The sequence below is a fragment of the Mustelus asterias genome, chromosome 16 (genome assembly GCF_964213995.1).
Source record: "Mustelus asterias chromosome 16, sMusAst1.hap1.1, whole genome shotgun sequence".
NCBI classification, from domain to species: domain Eukaryota; kingdom Metazoa; phylum Chordata; class Chondrichthyes; order Carcharhiniformes; family Triakidae; genus Mustelus; species Mustelus asterias.
In genome coordinates this window covers 65,903,488-65,918,537 of record NC_135816.1, presented here as the reverse complement: position 1 = coordinate 65,918,537, position 15,050 = coordinate 65,903,488, and the positions used below count along the sequence as shown (strand labels likewise).

The 15,050-nt window shown below is 45.5% G+C and overlaps 1 protein-coding gene and 1 non-coding gene across 2 annotated transcripts in view; one reads left to right on the top strand and one right to left on the bottom strand.

Annotated features, from left to right (window-relative positions):
• Window positions 1-2,184: 2,184 nt before the first annotated feature.
• Window positions 2,185-15,050, top strand: part of LOC144505517 (fibroblast growth factor receptor-like 1) — a 137,333-nt gene continuing 124,467 nt past the window's right edge. The window contains exon 1 of the mRNA XM_078231642.1: window positions 2,185-2,269. Within this exon, the coding sequence (XP_078087768.1) occupies window positions 2,185-2,269 (85 nt within the window). The remainder of the gene's footprint in view (window positions 2,270-15,050) is intronic.
• trnat-ugu (transfer RNA threonine (anticodon UGU)) lies at window positions 12,572-12,644 on the bottom strand. The gene has a single exon. It is a non-coding gene; the product is annotated as a tRNA-Thr (tRNA).

Genomic DNA, 15,050 nt, shown 5'->3' with positions numbered 1-15,050 from the left:
CCGTATTCACTCGTAAAATAGACCTATTAAAAACAGTACCATTATATACAGCATCACTGCTTTCAGTTATAGTGCTATTATCTGTGGTAATTCTTGTAATAAGAAGTCTCACAACACCAGGTTAAAGTCCAACAGGTTTATTTGGTAGTACAAGCTTTCAGAGCATTGCTCCTTCTTCAGGTAAGTGAAGAGTTGTGTTCACAAACAGGGCATACATAGACACAGACTCAATTTACAAGATAATGGTTGGAATGCGAGTCTTTACAGGTAATGAAGTCTTTACAGGTACAGCCAAAGCGAGTGGAGAGAAGGTTAAGCACAGGTTAAAGAGATGTGAATTGTTTCCAGCCAGGACAGTTAGTGAGATTTTGCAAGTCATGTAGGTTACAGATAGTGTGACATGAACCCAAGATCCTGGTTGAGGCCATCTTCATGTGTGCGGAACTTGGCTAACAGTTTCTGCTCAGTGATTCTGCATTGTGTGTCATGAAGGCCGTCTTGGAGACCGCTTACCCGAAGATCAGAGGCTGAATGCCCTTGACTGCTGAAGTGTTCCCCGACAGGAAGAGAACACTCCTGCCTAGTGATTGTCAAGCGGTGTCCATTCATCCATTGTCGTAGCGTCTGCGTGGTCTCCCCAATGTACCATGCCTTGGGACATCCTTTCCTGCAGCGTATCAGGTAGACAACATTGGCCGAGTTGATCGATGAGTCGAGTGCCATATCCTGTTCTTATGAGGGCGTCTTTCAGCATCTGTAGGTGTCTGTTGCAATCCTCCTCATCTGAGCAACAGTTCCGATGCGCCACAGCGAAAAACCACACTGACCTCCTCAGAAGACAAACACGGGACATAGCAGACAGAGTACCCTTCGTCATCCAGTACTTCCCCAGAGCGGAGAAGCTACGACATCTGCTTCGGAGCGTTCAACATGTCATTGATGAAGACGAACATCTCATCAAGGCCATCCCAACAACCCCACTTCTTGCCTTCAAACAACCGCACAACCTCAAACAGACCAGTGTCCGCAGCAAACTACCCAGCCTTCAGGAAAACAGTGACCACGACACCACACAACGCTGCCACAGCAACCTCTGCAAGACATGCCAGATCATCGACATGGAGGCCATCATCTCACGTGAGAACACCATCCACCAGGTACACGGTACATACTCTTGCACCTCGGCCAACGTTGTCTACCTGATACACTGCAGGAAACGATGTCCCGAGGCATGGTACATTGGGGAGACCATGCAGACGCTACGACAACGGATGAATGAACACCGCTCGACAATCACCAGGCAGGAGTGTTCTCTTCCAGTTGGGGAACACTTCAGCAGTCATGGGCATTCAGCCTCTGATCTTCGGGTAAGCGTTCTCCAAGGCGGCCTTCATGACACACGACAACGCAGAATCGCTGAGCAGAAACTGATAGCCAAGTTCCGCACACATGAGGATGGCCTCAACTGAGATCTTGGGTTCATGTCACACTATCTGTAACCCCCATGACTTGCCTGGGCTTGCAAAATCTCACTAACTGTCCAGGCTGGAGACAATTCACATCTCTTTAACCTGTGCTTAACCCTTTCTCCACTCGCATTGTACCTGTAAAGACTTGATTAACTGTAAAGACTTACATTCCAACCAAATGTCTTGTAAATTGAGTCTGTGTCTATGTATGCCCTGTTTGTGAACACAACTCTTCACTCACCTGAAGAAGGAGCAGCGCTCCGAAAGCTTGTGCTACCAAATAAACCTGTTGGACTTTAACCTGGTGTTGTGAGACTTCTTACTGTGCTTACCCCAGTCCAACGCCAGCATCTCCACATCATAATTCTTCTAGCCTAACGCTTCTCTATTATAGAATAAAATAGCTCTGCATGATGCTTAGTAATGCTCCTCTGTACATAACAATGTAATAACTCCCCTGTCAGAATGCATGTGGCCTGGACTAAGTGTCTGAATTCATTCATTTTCTTGGCCGTAGAGGCACTATGGTGGCACTGTGCTGATGTCCATGGTTCTTGTCTGTATAGTGGATGTTTGAGTGCCTGAGCTGTCACCCACTGAAGCCCATAGGGGATCTGCTGGAGGAATTCAGGGAAAACCCACACTAGAGAAAGGCAAGTCAACTCATTCTTTTTCTTTTGCTTCATTTTTTTTCTAGCTTTGAACAAAGCGGTTGATGTCGAGAGGCAGTAAGCCGAGGATGGATTTGTTGTACCTCCTTGCCTTCACGATGGTGTTTGAACTGTGCAGTAGTGTGAGGGGTAAGTAGTAAGTATCTTTTTGGCTAAACATTGAGTCGCTGAAGTGAAAGACTGACGTCCATGGGCTGGACACCCCAGCGAGGTTCCAAAGGTAGGCAAGGTAAATCATGATTTAGGAATTCAATGCCAAGCTATGGACTTAAAAGCTTTTAGAATGTAGGATAAAGGAATTATTGGGACAGGTTTAAGGAATGGGAGTTGATGGGGTAAGATTTCCTTTCAAAAGCTCTCTGTAAAGGGGAGCACTTGGAGGAAAATTGAACAGTTGGATTTACACACCCATGACTGAACCCAGCTCATTTTCCACCCTCTAACCTATCTTGGCACAGTAAGAAGTCTCACAACACTAGGTTAAAGTCCAACAGGTTTATTTGGAATCACGAGCTTTTGGAGCGTTCCTCCTTCACCAGTCAAATGCCAGCATCTCCACTTCATTAGCTAAGTTGGACACTGGTGAGAGTATCCAACCTGGGAGTATCTGCCCAGTATCAGAGAGGGGAGACACGTAGGGGAGTGGTGACCACTATAGTAAGAGAAGAAAGAACTTTGCATTTACATAGCACCTTTCACAACCTCAGGATGTCCCAGGGTACTTTGCAAACGATGAATTCCTATTTTAAAGTGTACTCGATAGTGTAATGTAGGAAATGTGCACAACAAGCTTCCACAAACAACAATGTGATAATGACCAAGTAATTTGGCTTGGGTATTGATTGAGAGATGAGTGTTGGCCAAGCCACCGGGAGGATTCCCCTGCTTGCTACAATATGGTGCTGTGAGATCTGTTGCATCGATGTAGGAGGGCAGACGGGGTCTTGTTTTAATGTCTCATTCAAAAGATAGCACCACTAACCAGTGCAGCAGTTCTGCATTCCTGATGCAGTGAAAACAGAGATGTACCCTGCTAGCCTGACACTGACTCTGAACCTGGTTTCTTTTTAATATTTCCAGGAGTAGGCCATCATTGGCAAGGCTGGCACTTATTGTGCACTTTGTGGTTGCCCTTGAGAAAGAGGTGGTAAATGGCCTTCATAAACCATTGCAGTCAGTGTGGTGGTGTAAGTACTCCCACTCTTGTGGAGCAGCAGGGTGCTACAGTGGTTAGCACTGCTGCCGCACAGCACCAGGGACCTGGGTTCAAGTCTGGCCTTGGGTGACTCTATATGTGGTGTTTGCACCTTTTCCCCATGTCTGCGTGGGTTTTCTCTGGGTGCTCCGGTTTCCTCCCACAGTTCAAAGATGTGCAGATTAGGTGGATTGGCCATGATCAATGTGTCGGGTTATGGGGACAGGGCAGGGGAGTAGGTCTAGGTAGGGTACACCTTCGGAGGGTCAGTGCAGCCTTGATGAGCCACATGGCCTCCTTCTACTTTGTCGGTACTCTATGGATTTTATTGATAGGGTCTGGGATTTTCACCCAAGACGATGAAGGAATAGTAATATAGTGATAGGAGAGTGACTGATTGGTAAAAGAACTTTAGACCCATCCTCTTCCAGTCTGGGCAATGGTGGGGTTCTCTGTGCATTTGCTTAATGATGTGCGGGCTAGGTGGATTGGCCATGTTAAATTTCCCCTTAGTGTCAGGGGGATTAGCAGGGCAAATATGTGGAGTTACAGGGATAGGTCCTGGGTGGGATTATTGTAGGTGCAGGCTCAATGGGCTGAATAGCCTCCATCTGCACTGGAGGGCTTGTGGAGAAGCAGGTCAAATCAGACAGCAAATTTCAGATTTCCACATTTAGCCATATGTGCGTGGATGCCAAACATTGCACCATAATAATTCTGAACACTGATGGCCTTGCCATTACTATATTCCAATTGCAAAGTCCAGGTCTACGTTTAACCTTTGCACATTCTAATTCTCTCCCAGTCCCCCTCTCCCTGTATTTTTGCCTCATTTCCTTGTTTTTGTTTCCAGCCACTCTCTCTCTCTCTCTCAACACCTGTTGTTGTCCCTCACTCACTTTTCTCTAATTCTCTGCCATCCTCTCTCCCCATTGCTACCTCTCACACTCTGCTGCTCATTTGCTCTAGTTCTATCTGTATATCTTACTCTGAAAATGATTTCCAGTACAATAATTTCAAAACCATTGTTTGAGAGTCACTGAGAGGCAGGATGTATCTAATGAAGCAACTCTGCAAATCTGAGAGCATTCTGTGATGACTGAAGGTGACAGGCATATTTTTAACTTGCCCTTTTAACTTTGAGATTTAATGATTTATTTCAAAGTTAGTAGTTCATTTGAGTTCCCCCTTTCCTGCATTTTACAGCAGTCCACAATTCTCAAACATTGCTCATTTTCAGCAACAGATTTTTGAGGGAGAAAATGTGGTCCAGCTCTGTATTGTAGCTATCGGTTGAACGAAAGGCACATAGTTCAACAGTAACAGGATTGAGGAACTTGAGTTACATGGAGAGATGAGAGAACTTAGGAAGAACAATCCTGTGGCAGGTAGGTTAAGGAGAGCATGACAGAGGCACTCAAAATTTTGAGAGATTTTTCCAGAGTAAATGAGGAGAAAGTGTCTCCAATGGCAGGGACATAGGTAACTGGAGAACATGGATGGGATTTTACGGCCTTGTTCGTCCTGAAACCGTAAAATCCCACCTGAGGTCAACGGACCTTTGCATGGTCTGCCCCCGCCCACCATGATTCCTGTGGCAGGTGGCATGGGAAAACTCCCTCCCAGGTGTTTGGTAAAACCAGAATGGTTTCAGATGTGAGAGATTTCAGTTATAAAGGTAAATGGGAGAAACTGAATGTTCTCCTTAGAGAAGAGAAGGTGGAGAGGATTTCAATAAAGGAGTTCAAACATCATGAGGAGTCCGGAAGAATGGAAAAAAACTTCCCACTGGTGGAAGAACCAGGGGATACCAATTTCAGGCATTTGGTAAAAGAGTTAAATGCAACATGAGAAACATTTTTTTAAATGCAGAAAGTGGTCAGGATCTGGAATGCAGTGAAAAGGTAGTGGAAGCAGATTCAATTGTGGCTTTTAAAAATAAGTTGAGTAAGCAACTGAACATTAAAAATATGTTTAGGGATATAGGGAAAGGACAGGAGAAGGGGATTAACTGAATTGCTCTTGCTGAGAGCAGGCCTTAACTGGATGGGCGGAATGTCCTCCTCCAGTGCTGGAATTATTCTATAATTCTTTTTCAAAGAGCCAGCGCAGGCAGGATGGATCAAATAGCCTCCTCTAATCATTTGGGTATAGTACATTTAACACTGAAGCTCTTTTACTCAAGACTCATTGGAAACAGACACCAAACTATGCTGGGAAATCAAGGATACAGAATGAAATTCCTGATCAAAGAGATGTTCTAAGAAGATTTTTAAAGATGGCGCAAGATGGCGTTGGATTGGGGAATCAATACGAGATAATCAAATTCCAACTTTTAAACAGCAAGCTTTCAGAACAGGGTGAATAAATATAACTTCTTTGAGATCCGGTTGGGTAAATTAACTTTAGAAAATGAGAAATGACTATTTTTAAAAGGAAAATTCCCCAGTAAACAAGAGTTCAGAAGATTCCAGGTCTGTGTTGAGTCAGTTCTCAGACTCTAATGTTAAGCCTCAGCATCTCTGGGTTAGAGAGGGACAATGTTTCCACTGCAGGTTGTTACTACTCCTGCTGCAAAGCAGATGTGAATGGTGCTCAGAACAGGATCTGGTCCAAGCATAATGCCCCTACAATTAAATGTTATAGAATCATAAGGTTGCAGCACAGAAGTAGACCATTCTGGCACAGTGGCTAGCACTGCTGCCTCACAGTGCCAGGGACCTGGGTTCAATTCCTGGCTTGAGTCACTGTCTGTGTGGAGTTTGCACATTCTCCCCAGTCTGTATGGGTTTCCTCCGGGTGTTCCGGTTTTCTCCCACAGTCCAACGAATTGCAGGTTAGGTAGATCGTCAGTGCTAAATTGCCCATTAGTGTCAGGGGATTAGCAAGGCAAATATGTGGGGTTATGGGAATAGGATCTGGTTGTCAGTGCAGGCTCGATGGGCTGAATGGCCTCCTTCTGCACTGTAGGGTTTCTATGATTCATTCAACCTGTCATGACCCCTCTGGTTCTTTGTCCAGCAAACATATGAAGAATGACCATTCGGACAAATTACTGGGAGAGCTGGCAGCCACAGAGCTTTCCCCCAGTAAGAGTCAATGCTGGAGCAGGTAACTGGGCAGAAATAGTGGAAATGATTTAGTCAAGAGTGGGACTGAAATAAATAGAAAAAAAGATAACCTTGGGAGCGGGGGATGGAAAAAGATAATCGTCATAGAGATATACAGCACGGAAACAAGCCCATCGGCCCAATTAGTCAATGCTGACCAAGTTTGCCAAACTGAACTAGTCCCATTTGCCTGCGTTTGGCCCATATCCCTCTAAAGCTTTCCCAGCAATGTACCTGTTCAAATGTCTTTTAACTGTTGTAATTGTACTCGCCTCTACCATCTGATTGGAAATCGATTTGATATGAATCAGCTGACCTCCCCCCCGGAATAGTTTCTGTTCGGAGCAGGAGGACAGCAGCTCCTGAAAAACTCAAACTCATGGCATGTTCTTTGCTATTCAGATCAAAAGGGCCTCAGTTTTATTGAGCTCCCAAGGTAAGCTGATAGTGTTTGTTAGCCGTGAAGGCTGAAGTGTGTCCGATATTGATAACCGTGACCATTCATTGAGGTGTCCTGCACAATTAGCAATTCATGTCATTACTGATTAGTTTGTACATTAGGTAATGCCCTCCTAATGGAAGATAGGAGAGTCACCTAGAGTGAATTGCACCGTACAGTGTAGCACATGGAATTTGATGGGACCACTTTGCCTGCTATTTTGACAAAGCTTTAATCTGTTTATTTTTAAATGAAGTACTGTAGCAGATGAAGGAACTTCATTCAATTGTTCATACAATCTGTAATGTGGCCGGAAGTGAACAGTTAGGATAAATACCGGTATGTCTTGCTTGAGTTGGAAGTGAACCCCAGGGCTTAGTGCTGGGTCAATTTACAGTCTGTGTCTAGGTGGATATAACTTGGTCTTAGGCAGAGAAGACATGATCTCAAAAACATTAAAATATGAAGGGCATTCTGTTGGAGGAGGTAGGGAGCTAACAGTGAAGAGGATCACAAAGGACTCCGGGAGGAGATAGCCTAAAAATGTAACAAGATTTGACTCGACATTCTGTGTACCAAAGCATTGAAAGTTGGAACAGTTTCCCTGTGAAGCACAATGAATATGCAACAGCCAACGGTGCATGCAGAAGTGTTAATTGGTAATTTGTACCATGCTAATGTTTAACAAACACTTCCCTGCTGTGAAACTGTTTAATTAATGTCAGTTACACAATATGGTTATTCGAGGAAAACAAGCAGGCAGCAAGAATAAAGGTGGGAGAGTCTGTAACTGTTTTAACTCAATGAACACCAGTTAATGTTGTGATTATTTTATTCAAAGAGACTTTTACCGACATTTACCATGAGGAGGTTGGCAGTAAGAAAAGGCCGTTTAATTACCATTTTTTTTCATCGCTTAGTATTTCTCGATACCCTTTCTAATATGCTACTAGATCTTTGGCAGAAAGTGGTTACCTTTGGGGGTCATGGTAAGTTTTAGCAGGGGTCTAAAGCTAACTATGTGGACCCTCCGCCCATTACACGCCCTGCTAGGAAAGTAAAATCTGTCTGGGTGTACTGAGAGCATTCATTTTGCTCCTCACTGCAATCACAGTGACCTCCTTTCCCCTGGGTTTCTGTTGATCTTTCACTGATCTTACAGCAGAGAATGTCCACAGATAATCTAACCCATGGTTAACGGCCTGAGACACACACGGCAAATTCACACAATCACATGCACAATGTCGCCTGTTGGAAACCAGGAAATCCCTGCTGCCAAATAAATGTTGCTGTATTGGTGCAATTAATTTGACTGCTGTTTCCCAGCATGGAGGCCCTGGTGCTGCTGACCTGTCACGAGTGGCTCCATATTAACTACATGTGGTGCTCACACATTACACACAGTACAATATTGCCATCTCAGACACACAAACACACAAGCACACACACACATACCCGCACACACCACACACGCACGCACACACACAGAGCGTGGTCATGAACACAGTTACTGTGCTCTCTCTCTCACACACACATACACACAGGATTTTCCAGCTCCTCCTCCCTGCAACAGGCTCCCCCACAGTGAGGCTGGTGGTCCATTGAAATCTCCATTCACATCAGCGGGACCAGAAGATCCTGCAGATGTGAAGGACAGGAAAATTCTAGCCACAGTTTTCGTGCTTATAATACACACAGTGCTCTCTCACATACACAAACATCTAAGTTATAATGTTGTCAGACCGTGGCCTGATTCCCTGCAGTCTATGTGAGCTAACAATATATTTTTCTAAGGTTGTACCAGATAGTTCAGATATGCTCAATGAAGCCTCATCATCACAATTCAAATTGCTCATTGCCCAGATATCAATTTGTTTGTGAGTGAGCTCCAGTCTTATGTTACCAACTCCATATAGCTGTTAAGCTAAGTAGGCATGACAGGACAGTGGTGTTATGTATTCATGTGTGACTGCACAGAATTACTCAAGCACAGATCCTGGTAATGGTTTAATGCGCAGCCCCGGTGCCGTGTCATGTTCATACCTTTGTGGAAGCAATGGAGCTTTCTGTCTGAGGTCACAGGTAAAACTAGCAGGCTAACAAGCAATTTGAACATGCTTCCTTCCTTTATGTGGGGCTGGTGTCGGTGATTGTGGGGGCTTTCCAGTTCAAAAAGTCAGATCCACCTCAACTGATCAGATTTAGGAGCTCTTGTAAAATGGCGGAAACCCTGTGTTGATCAGGAAATCCTGAGCGAGATTGATGAAAGTGGGAGCTGAGCCAAGCGCTTGCTGGGATAGCCAGTCCCTGCTCTCTCAGTAATCCAGGCTGCCATGTTAGCGTTAGAGTGGGATATTAGCCGAGAATACCAAACTCTCGGATGCAGCAGAAGATTTCCAAAAAGAATGAATACTTGAGGTTAATTCTGCCATTACATGATTGCACTTAACAGATCATAAGAGTAAATGCCTCATTTCAAACAGAAAATGAGAATGGGCTAAGAGGCGATGGTTCTTGCCCTTTGGAAACACTTGAGTCTGTCCCTGTCACAGGCTCTTTGACTCTCTTCTCCTCCCCAAACATGCTCCTCTCATTATTTCCTCAGATTTCCATTGTTTCTGAATCCCTTTCTCTCTGTACATCTTTATACTTTCATCTCCATGGACAAAGGAGCTGAACTCAAGAGGTGAGGTGAGAGTGACTGTCCAAAGGCAGCATTTGACCGAGTGTGGCATCAAGGAGCCCTGGCAAAAGTGGAGAAAGAGCTCGGGTGGATAACCCTCCACTGGTTGGAGTCACAACTATCTCAAAGGGAGGAGGTTCTGGTTGTTGGTTGGAGGTCAATCATTCTAGCCCAAGGTCATTGCTGCAGGTGTCCCTCAGAGTAATGTCCAAGGCCCAACCATCTTCAGCTGCTTCATCAATGACCTTCCTTCCATCATAAGGTCAGAAGTGGGGATGTTTGTTTATGACTTCACAATGTGCAGCACCATTTGCAACTCCTCAGATATTGGAACAGCGTGTGCAGCAAGACCTGGACAACATTCAGGCTTGGGCTGCTATGTGACAAGTAACATTTGCGCCACACAAGTGACCATCTCCAATAAGAGAGAATCTAACCATCTCACTTGACATTTAATGGCATTACCATCGCTGAATCCCCCACTACCAACATCCTGGAGGTTACCATTGACCAGAAACTGAACTGGACAAGCCATATAAATACCGTGGCTACAAAAGCAGGTCAAAAACTGCAAATTCTGCGGTGAGTAACTCACTTCCTGTTCACCATATACAAGGCACAAATCAGCATTTTGATGTAATACTCTCCACCCGGGATGGGATGAGTATAGCTCCAGCAACACTCAAGAAGAGTGACATAATCCAAGATGTAGTAGCCTGCTTGATTGGCACTCCATTCACAACCTTGAATGTAGAATCCCTCCACCTGCACAGTGGTGCAGTGTGTACCATATACAAGATGTGCTGCAGCAACTCACCAAGGCTCCTTCAACAGTACTTTCTAAACCTGTTAGCAGCAGCTGCATGGAAATACCACCACCTTGAGGTTCCCCTCCAAGCTACTCACCATCCTGACTTGGAACGACATTGCTGTTCGTTCACTGTCACTGGGCCAATATCTTGTAACTCTCTCCCCAACAGCACTGTGGGTGTACCTACAACACATGGACTGCAGTGGTTCAAGGCAGCAGCTCACCACCACCTTCTCAAAGGCAATTACTGATGGACAATAAATACTGGCCTCGCCAGCGATGTCCACATTCTGTGAACAAAATAAATTGGTTCCCATCTCCCCCCCTCCCCTCAATTCTTCTTCCCCATCTAATCATATGCTTGGCTGCATGGCCGTTTAGCAGCTTTACACCAATTTAGCTTCCTTTGAAATTTTTACTAAACATATCTGATGCTCCTACCTTCCTCTCTCACCGCACACCTCTCTTTCTACGATAACTTCTTTTCTCTCTTCTTAAACCAGCTTTCCAGCTTAGCATCTTCAATTACTCAATGGCGCTACATGTTGTGAAAGAAGCAACTTGCACTTGTTTAGTGTGTTTCCCATCCTCGAGCTGTTTCACAGCCAATGAATCATTTTTAAACTGCAGCTACTGTTGTCAGGCAGACCAGCAGAGCAGCTACATTTTGCACAGTTGTGCCCAGTGTTTCTGGCACATTTGCAGTGAAGTCGAGGCAGTGGGATGGAAGCAACTCGGGGGAAATCTTTGTCAAACCTCATTACTCTAATGTTAAAAGTTAGTCTCGTGGTCCTTCTTATCCTAAACTATTCACCTTGTGTTTCAGTGTGATGAGAACGGAATATAATATCCAAGGCACTGCCTCACCAGATCTCTTCAGACTTTTATATTGTACACTTTGGGCAATGTAGCTCAGCAGTCTTTCTGCTTTTTTGGTTGATGCTTTTCAGAGAGTGCCTATGGTCAGTGATGTGATTGCTCTCATTCTTAGATCATTTTCAGGCTCCCCTTAGCTAAGCTTGGCATTGATCATGGAATCACAGAATCCCTACAGTGCAGAAGGAGGCCATTCGGCCCATCAAGTCTGCACCGACCACAATCCCACCCAGGTCCTATCACATAACACCTTATATTTACCTTGCTAATCTCCCTGAAGCTAGGGTTAATTGAGCATGGCCAATCAATCTAACTCGCACATCTTTGGACTGTGAGAGAAAACTGGAGCACCTGGAGGAAGCCCATGCAGACACGGGGAGAATGTGCAAACTCCACGCTGACAGTCACCCGAGGCCGGAATTGAACCTGGGTCCTTGGTGCTGTGAGGCAGCAGTGTTGACCACTGTGCCGCCCCAACAGTCTGAACCAGCACACGCACATTGCTTCCTCACCATCCATACTGCTGAAGTGCAAAACGTAAAGTGCCTTTTGATAGCTTTAAGGCGATTGTGTGAAATGGGTTTGAGTGGCCACAAGCCGGTACAGCACTCAAAGTGAAGAACTTTTAAAATTTATTTACAGGAAGCGAGTCTCACTGTCTGGCCCAGCATTTATTGCCCATCCCCAATTGCTCCTGAGAAGGTGATGCTGAGCTTATTGAACCACTACAGTGCCTGTGGTGTTGGTACACCCACAATGCTGTTCGGGAGATTTTGACCCAGCAACAGTGAAGGAACGGCAATTTAGTTCCCAGTCAGGATAGTGTGTGGTTTGGTGGGGAACTTGCAGTTGATGGTGTTCCCGCACATCTCCTAGAATTATAGAATTCCTACAGTACAGAAGGCGGCATTCAGCCTGTCCCAACGACAGTCCCACCCAGGCCCTATTCCCATACCCCACGTATTTACCCTGCTAATCCCCCTGACATCAAGGGGCAATTTAGCTTAGCCAATCAACCTAACCCACATATCTTTGGACTGTGAGAGGAAACTTGAGCACCCAAAAGAACCCTACGCAGACACCGGGAGAGCATGCAAACTCCACGCAGACAATCACCCAAAGCCGGAATTGAACCCGGGTCCCTGGGGCTGTGAGACAGCAGTGCTAACCACTGTGCCACCCATATTTATTCATTTTCCAACATTACATCCGATCTGTCATCTTGTTGTCCACTCATCTAACCTGTCTGTATCTCTTTCTAGTCTCTCTGCATTCTTCCTACAGCTTACTTGGTACCATCAGCTAAACTTTAACCACAGACTCCAGCAAGAATTGAACTCGCGACCCCTGGTTTACAAGGCCAGTGCTCTAACCACTGAGCTACGGAGCCAATTGCTCTGCTGTCCTTGTCCTTCTAGGTGGTAGTGGTCATGGGTTTGAAAGATGCTTTCTAAGGAGCCTTGGTAATTTGCTGCACTGCTACCTCTGTTCATCAGTGTTAGAGGGACTGGATGTTTGTAGATAGCATGCCAATCAAGCGAGTTGCTTTGTCCTGGATGGTGTTGAGCTTCTTAAATGTTGTTGGAGCTGCATACATCTAGGCAAATGGATGCTATTCCATCACACTCCTGACTTGTGCCTTGCGCCTCGTGAGCGGCGGGGTAGCACAGTGGTTAGCACTGCTGTCTCGCAGCACCACGGACCCGAGTTCGACTCCTGGCTTGGGTCACTGTCATGGTGGAGTTTGCATGTCCTCCCGGTGTATGGGTGGGTTTCCTCCGGGTGCTCTGGTTTCCTCCCACAGTCTGAAAGACGTGCTGGTTAGGTGCATTAACCAGAATGTGGCGACCAGGGGAATTTCACAGTAACTTCATTGCAGTGTTAACGTAAGCCTTACTTGTGACTAATAAATTAACTTCGACATAAATGGTGGACAGGCTTTAGGGAGTCAGGGGGTGGGTTACTCACCGCAGAATTCCTTGCCTCCGACTTGCTCTTGGAGCCACAGTATTAATGTGGTGACTCCAGTTCAGTTTCTGGTCAATGGTAACCCCCAGGATGTTGGTGGTGGGGGATTCAGTGATAGTAATGCTATTGAATGCCAAGGGACAATGGTTAGCTTCACTCTTGTTGGAGATGGTCGTTTCCTGGCACTTGTGCGACACTAATGTTACTTGTCAGCCCAAGCTGCATTTGGGCATGAGCCATTCATAATTCAGAGAGAGTGACTGTTTCTGATTAAAAAATGGAAAGATTATATTAATGTAAAGAAAGAAAGCCCTGCATTTATATAGCACCTTTCACGTCCTCGGGGAAAGCACTTTACAGCCACTGAAGTGTAAATACTGTTTTAATGTATTAGGAGCTGGAGGAATTAATGGCTCGGGGGCAAAATAGACATGAGCTTTCCTCTGCACTTGTGCTGAGGAAGTTCTTCTTGATACTGCCAGGGGTGAGCAGGATTGAGTGTGCGCTCATGGGATCAACTGGTGAGGTGGCCCATTGCCAACATACCATGGAGCTATGGACTAGGGCTCACCCACACCAGTGCCCTTCCTTGGAGTGCTGAAGGAACTGACTAGCCTAAGTGAAGAGAGTCCAGCACAGTGCAAAAGAAAGCAAGGAATACTGCCCTTTATATCGAGAGAACTAGAATACAAATGGGTAGAAGTCATGCTTAAGCTATAGATTAGACCTCTGTGCACAGTTGTGAACACCACAACTTAGGAAAGATAGATAGGCATTTGAGGGGGTGCAGTGTAGATATGCTAAAATGATACCTGGACTCCAAGGGTTCATCTACAAGGAGAGATTAAACAAACCATGGTAGTTTTGCCTGGAATTTGGAAGGTTAAGGAGTGATTCGTTCACAATTTCAAGGGGTTAAGTGGGAACTGATAGGGTAGATCAGGAGAAACTATTTCTGCTAGTGCAAGTCTGGGACTTGGGGACTTGGTCAAAATAATTCGAGCCAGACCTTTCAGGAGTTGTATCGTTAACACACACACTTCTGTTGCTTTGGGGAATAGTAGAGAAGTGTTGGAAGGATTATCAGGCTGTTTATCAACCCGTTGTCCCACAGCATGAACACTGATAGAATTTTAGAATCCTACAGTGCAGAAGGAGGCCATTCAGCCCATCGAGTCTGCACCGGCCACAATCCCACCCAGGCCCTATCCCCATAATCCCATGCATTTATCCCAGTTAGTCCCCCTAACACTAAGGGGCAATTTAGCATGGCCAATCCACCTAACCTGCACATCTTTGGACTGTGGGAGGAAATCAGAGCACCCAGAGGAAACCCATGCAGACACGGGAAGAACGTGTAAACTCCACACAGACAATGACCCAAGCCAGGAATCGAACCCAGGATCCTGGAGCTGTGAGGCAGCAGTGCTAAACACTGTGCCATCGTGCCGCCCCATCTTTTTGTGGCCAAGAGATCCTGGAGTGGGACTTGAACCTAGAGCTTCTGGCTCAGAGTCACTAACACACTACTAACAGAGTGACAAGATCCCCACTTTTAGTATTCCTTGCTTTCTCTTGTGCTGTGCTGAACTGTCTTCACTTTAGCTAGTCAGCTCCTTCAGCAGTCCAAGCAGGGGCACTCGTGTGGGTGAGCCTTAGTCCATAGCTCCATGGTATGTTGGCAATCGGCCACCTCAAAGCAAAGTCCAGTAAAAGTTTGGAACTAATCCACACATGGTAATTGATGATAGATCAATTGTTAATTTTAAGGCTGAGATCGATAGATTTTTTTTTAACCAAAGGGAGTAAGTGATATGGAGCAAAGGAG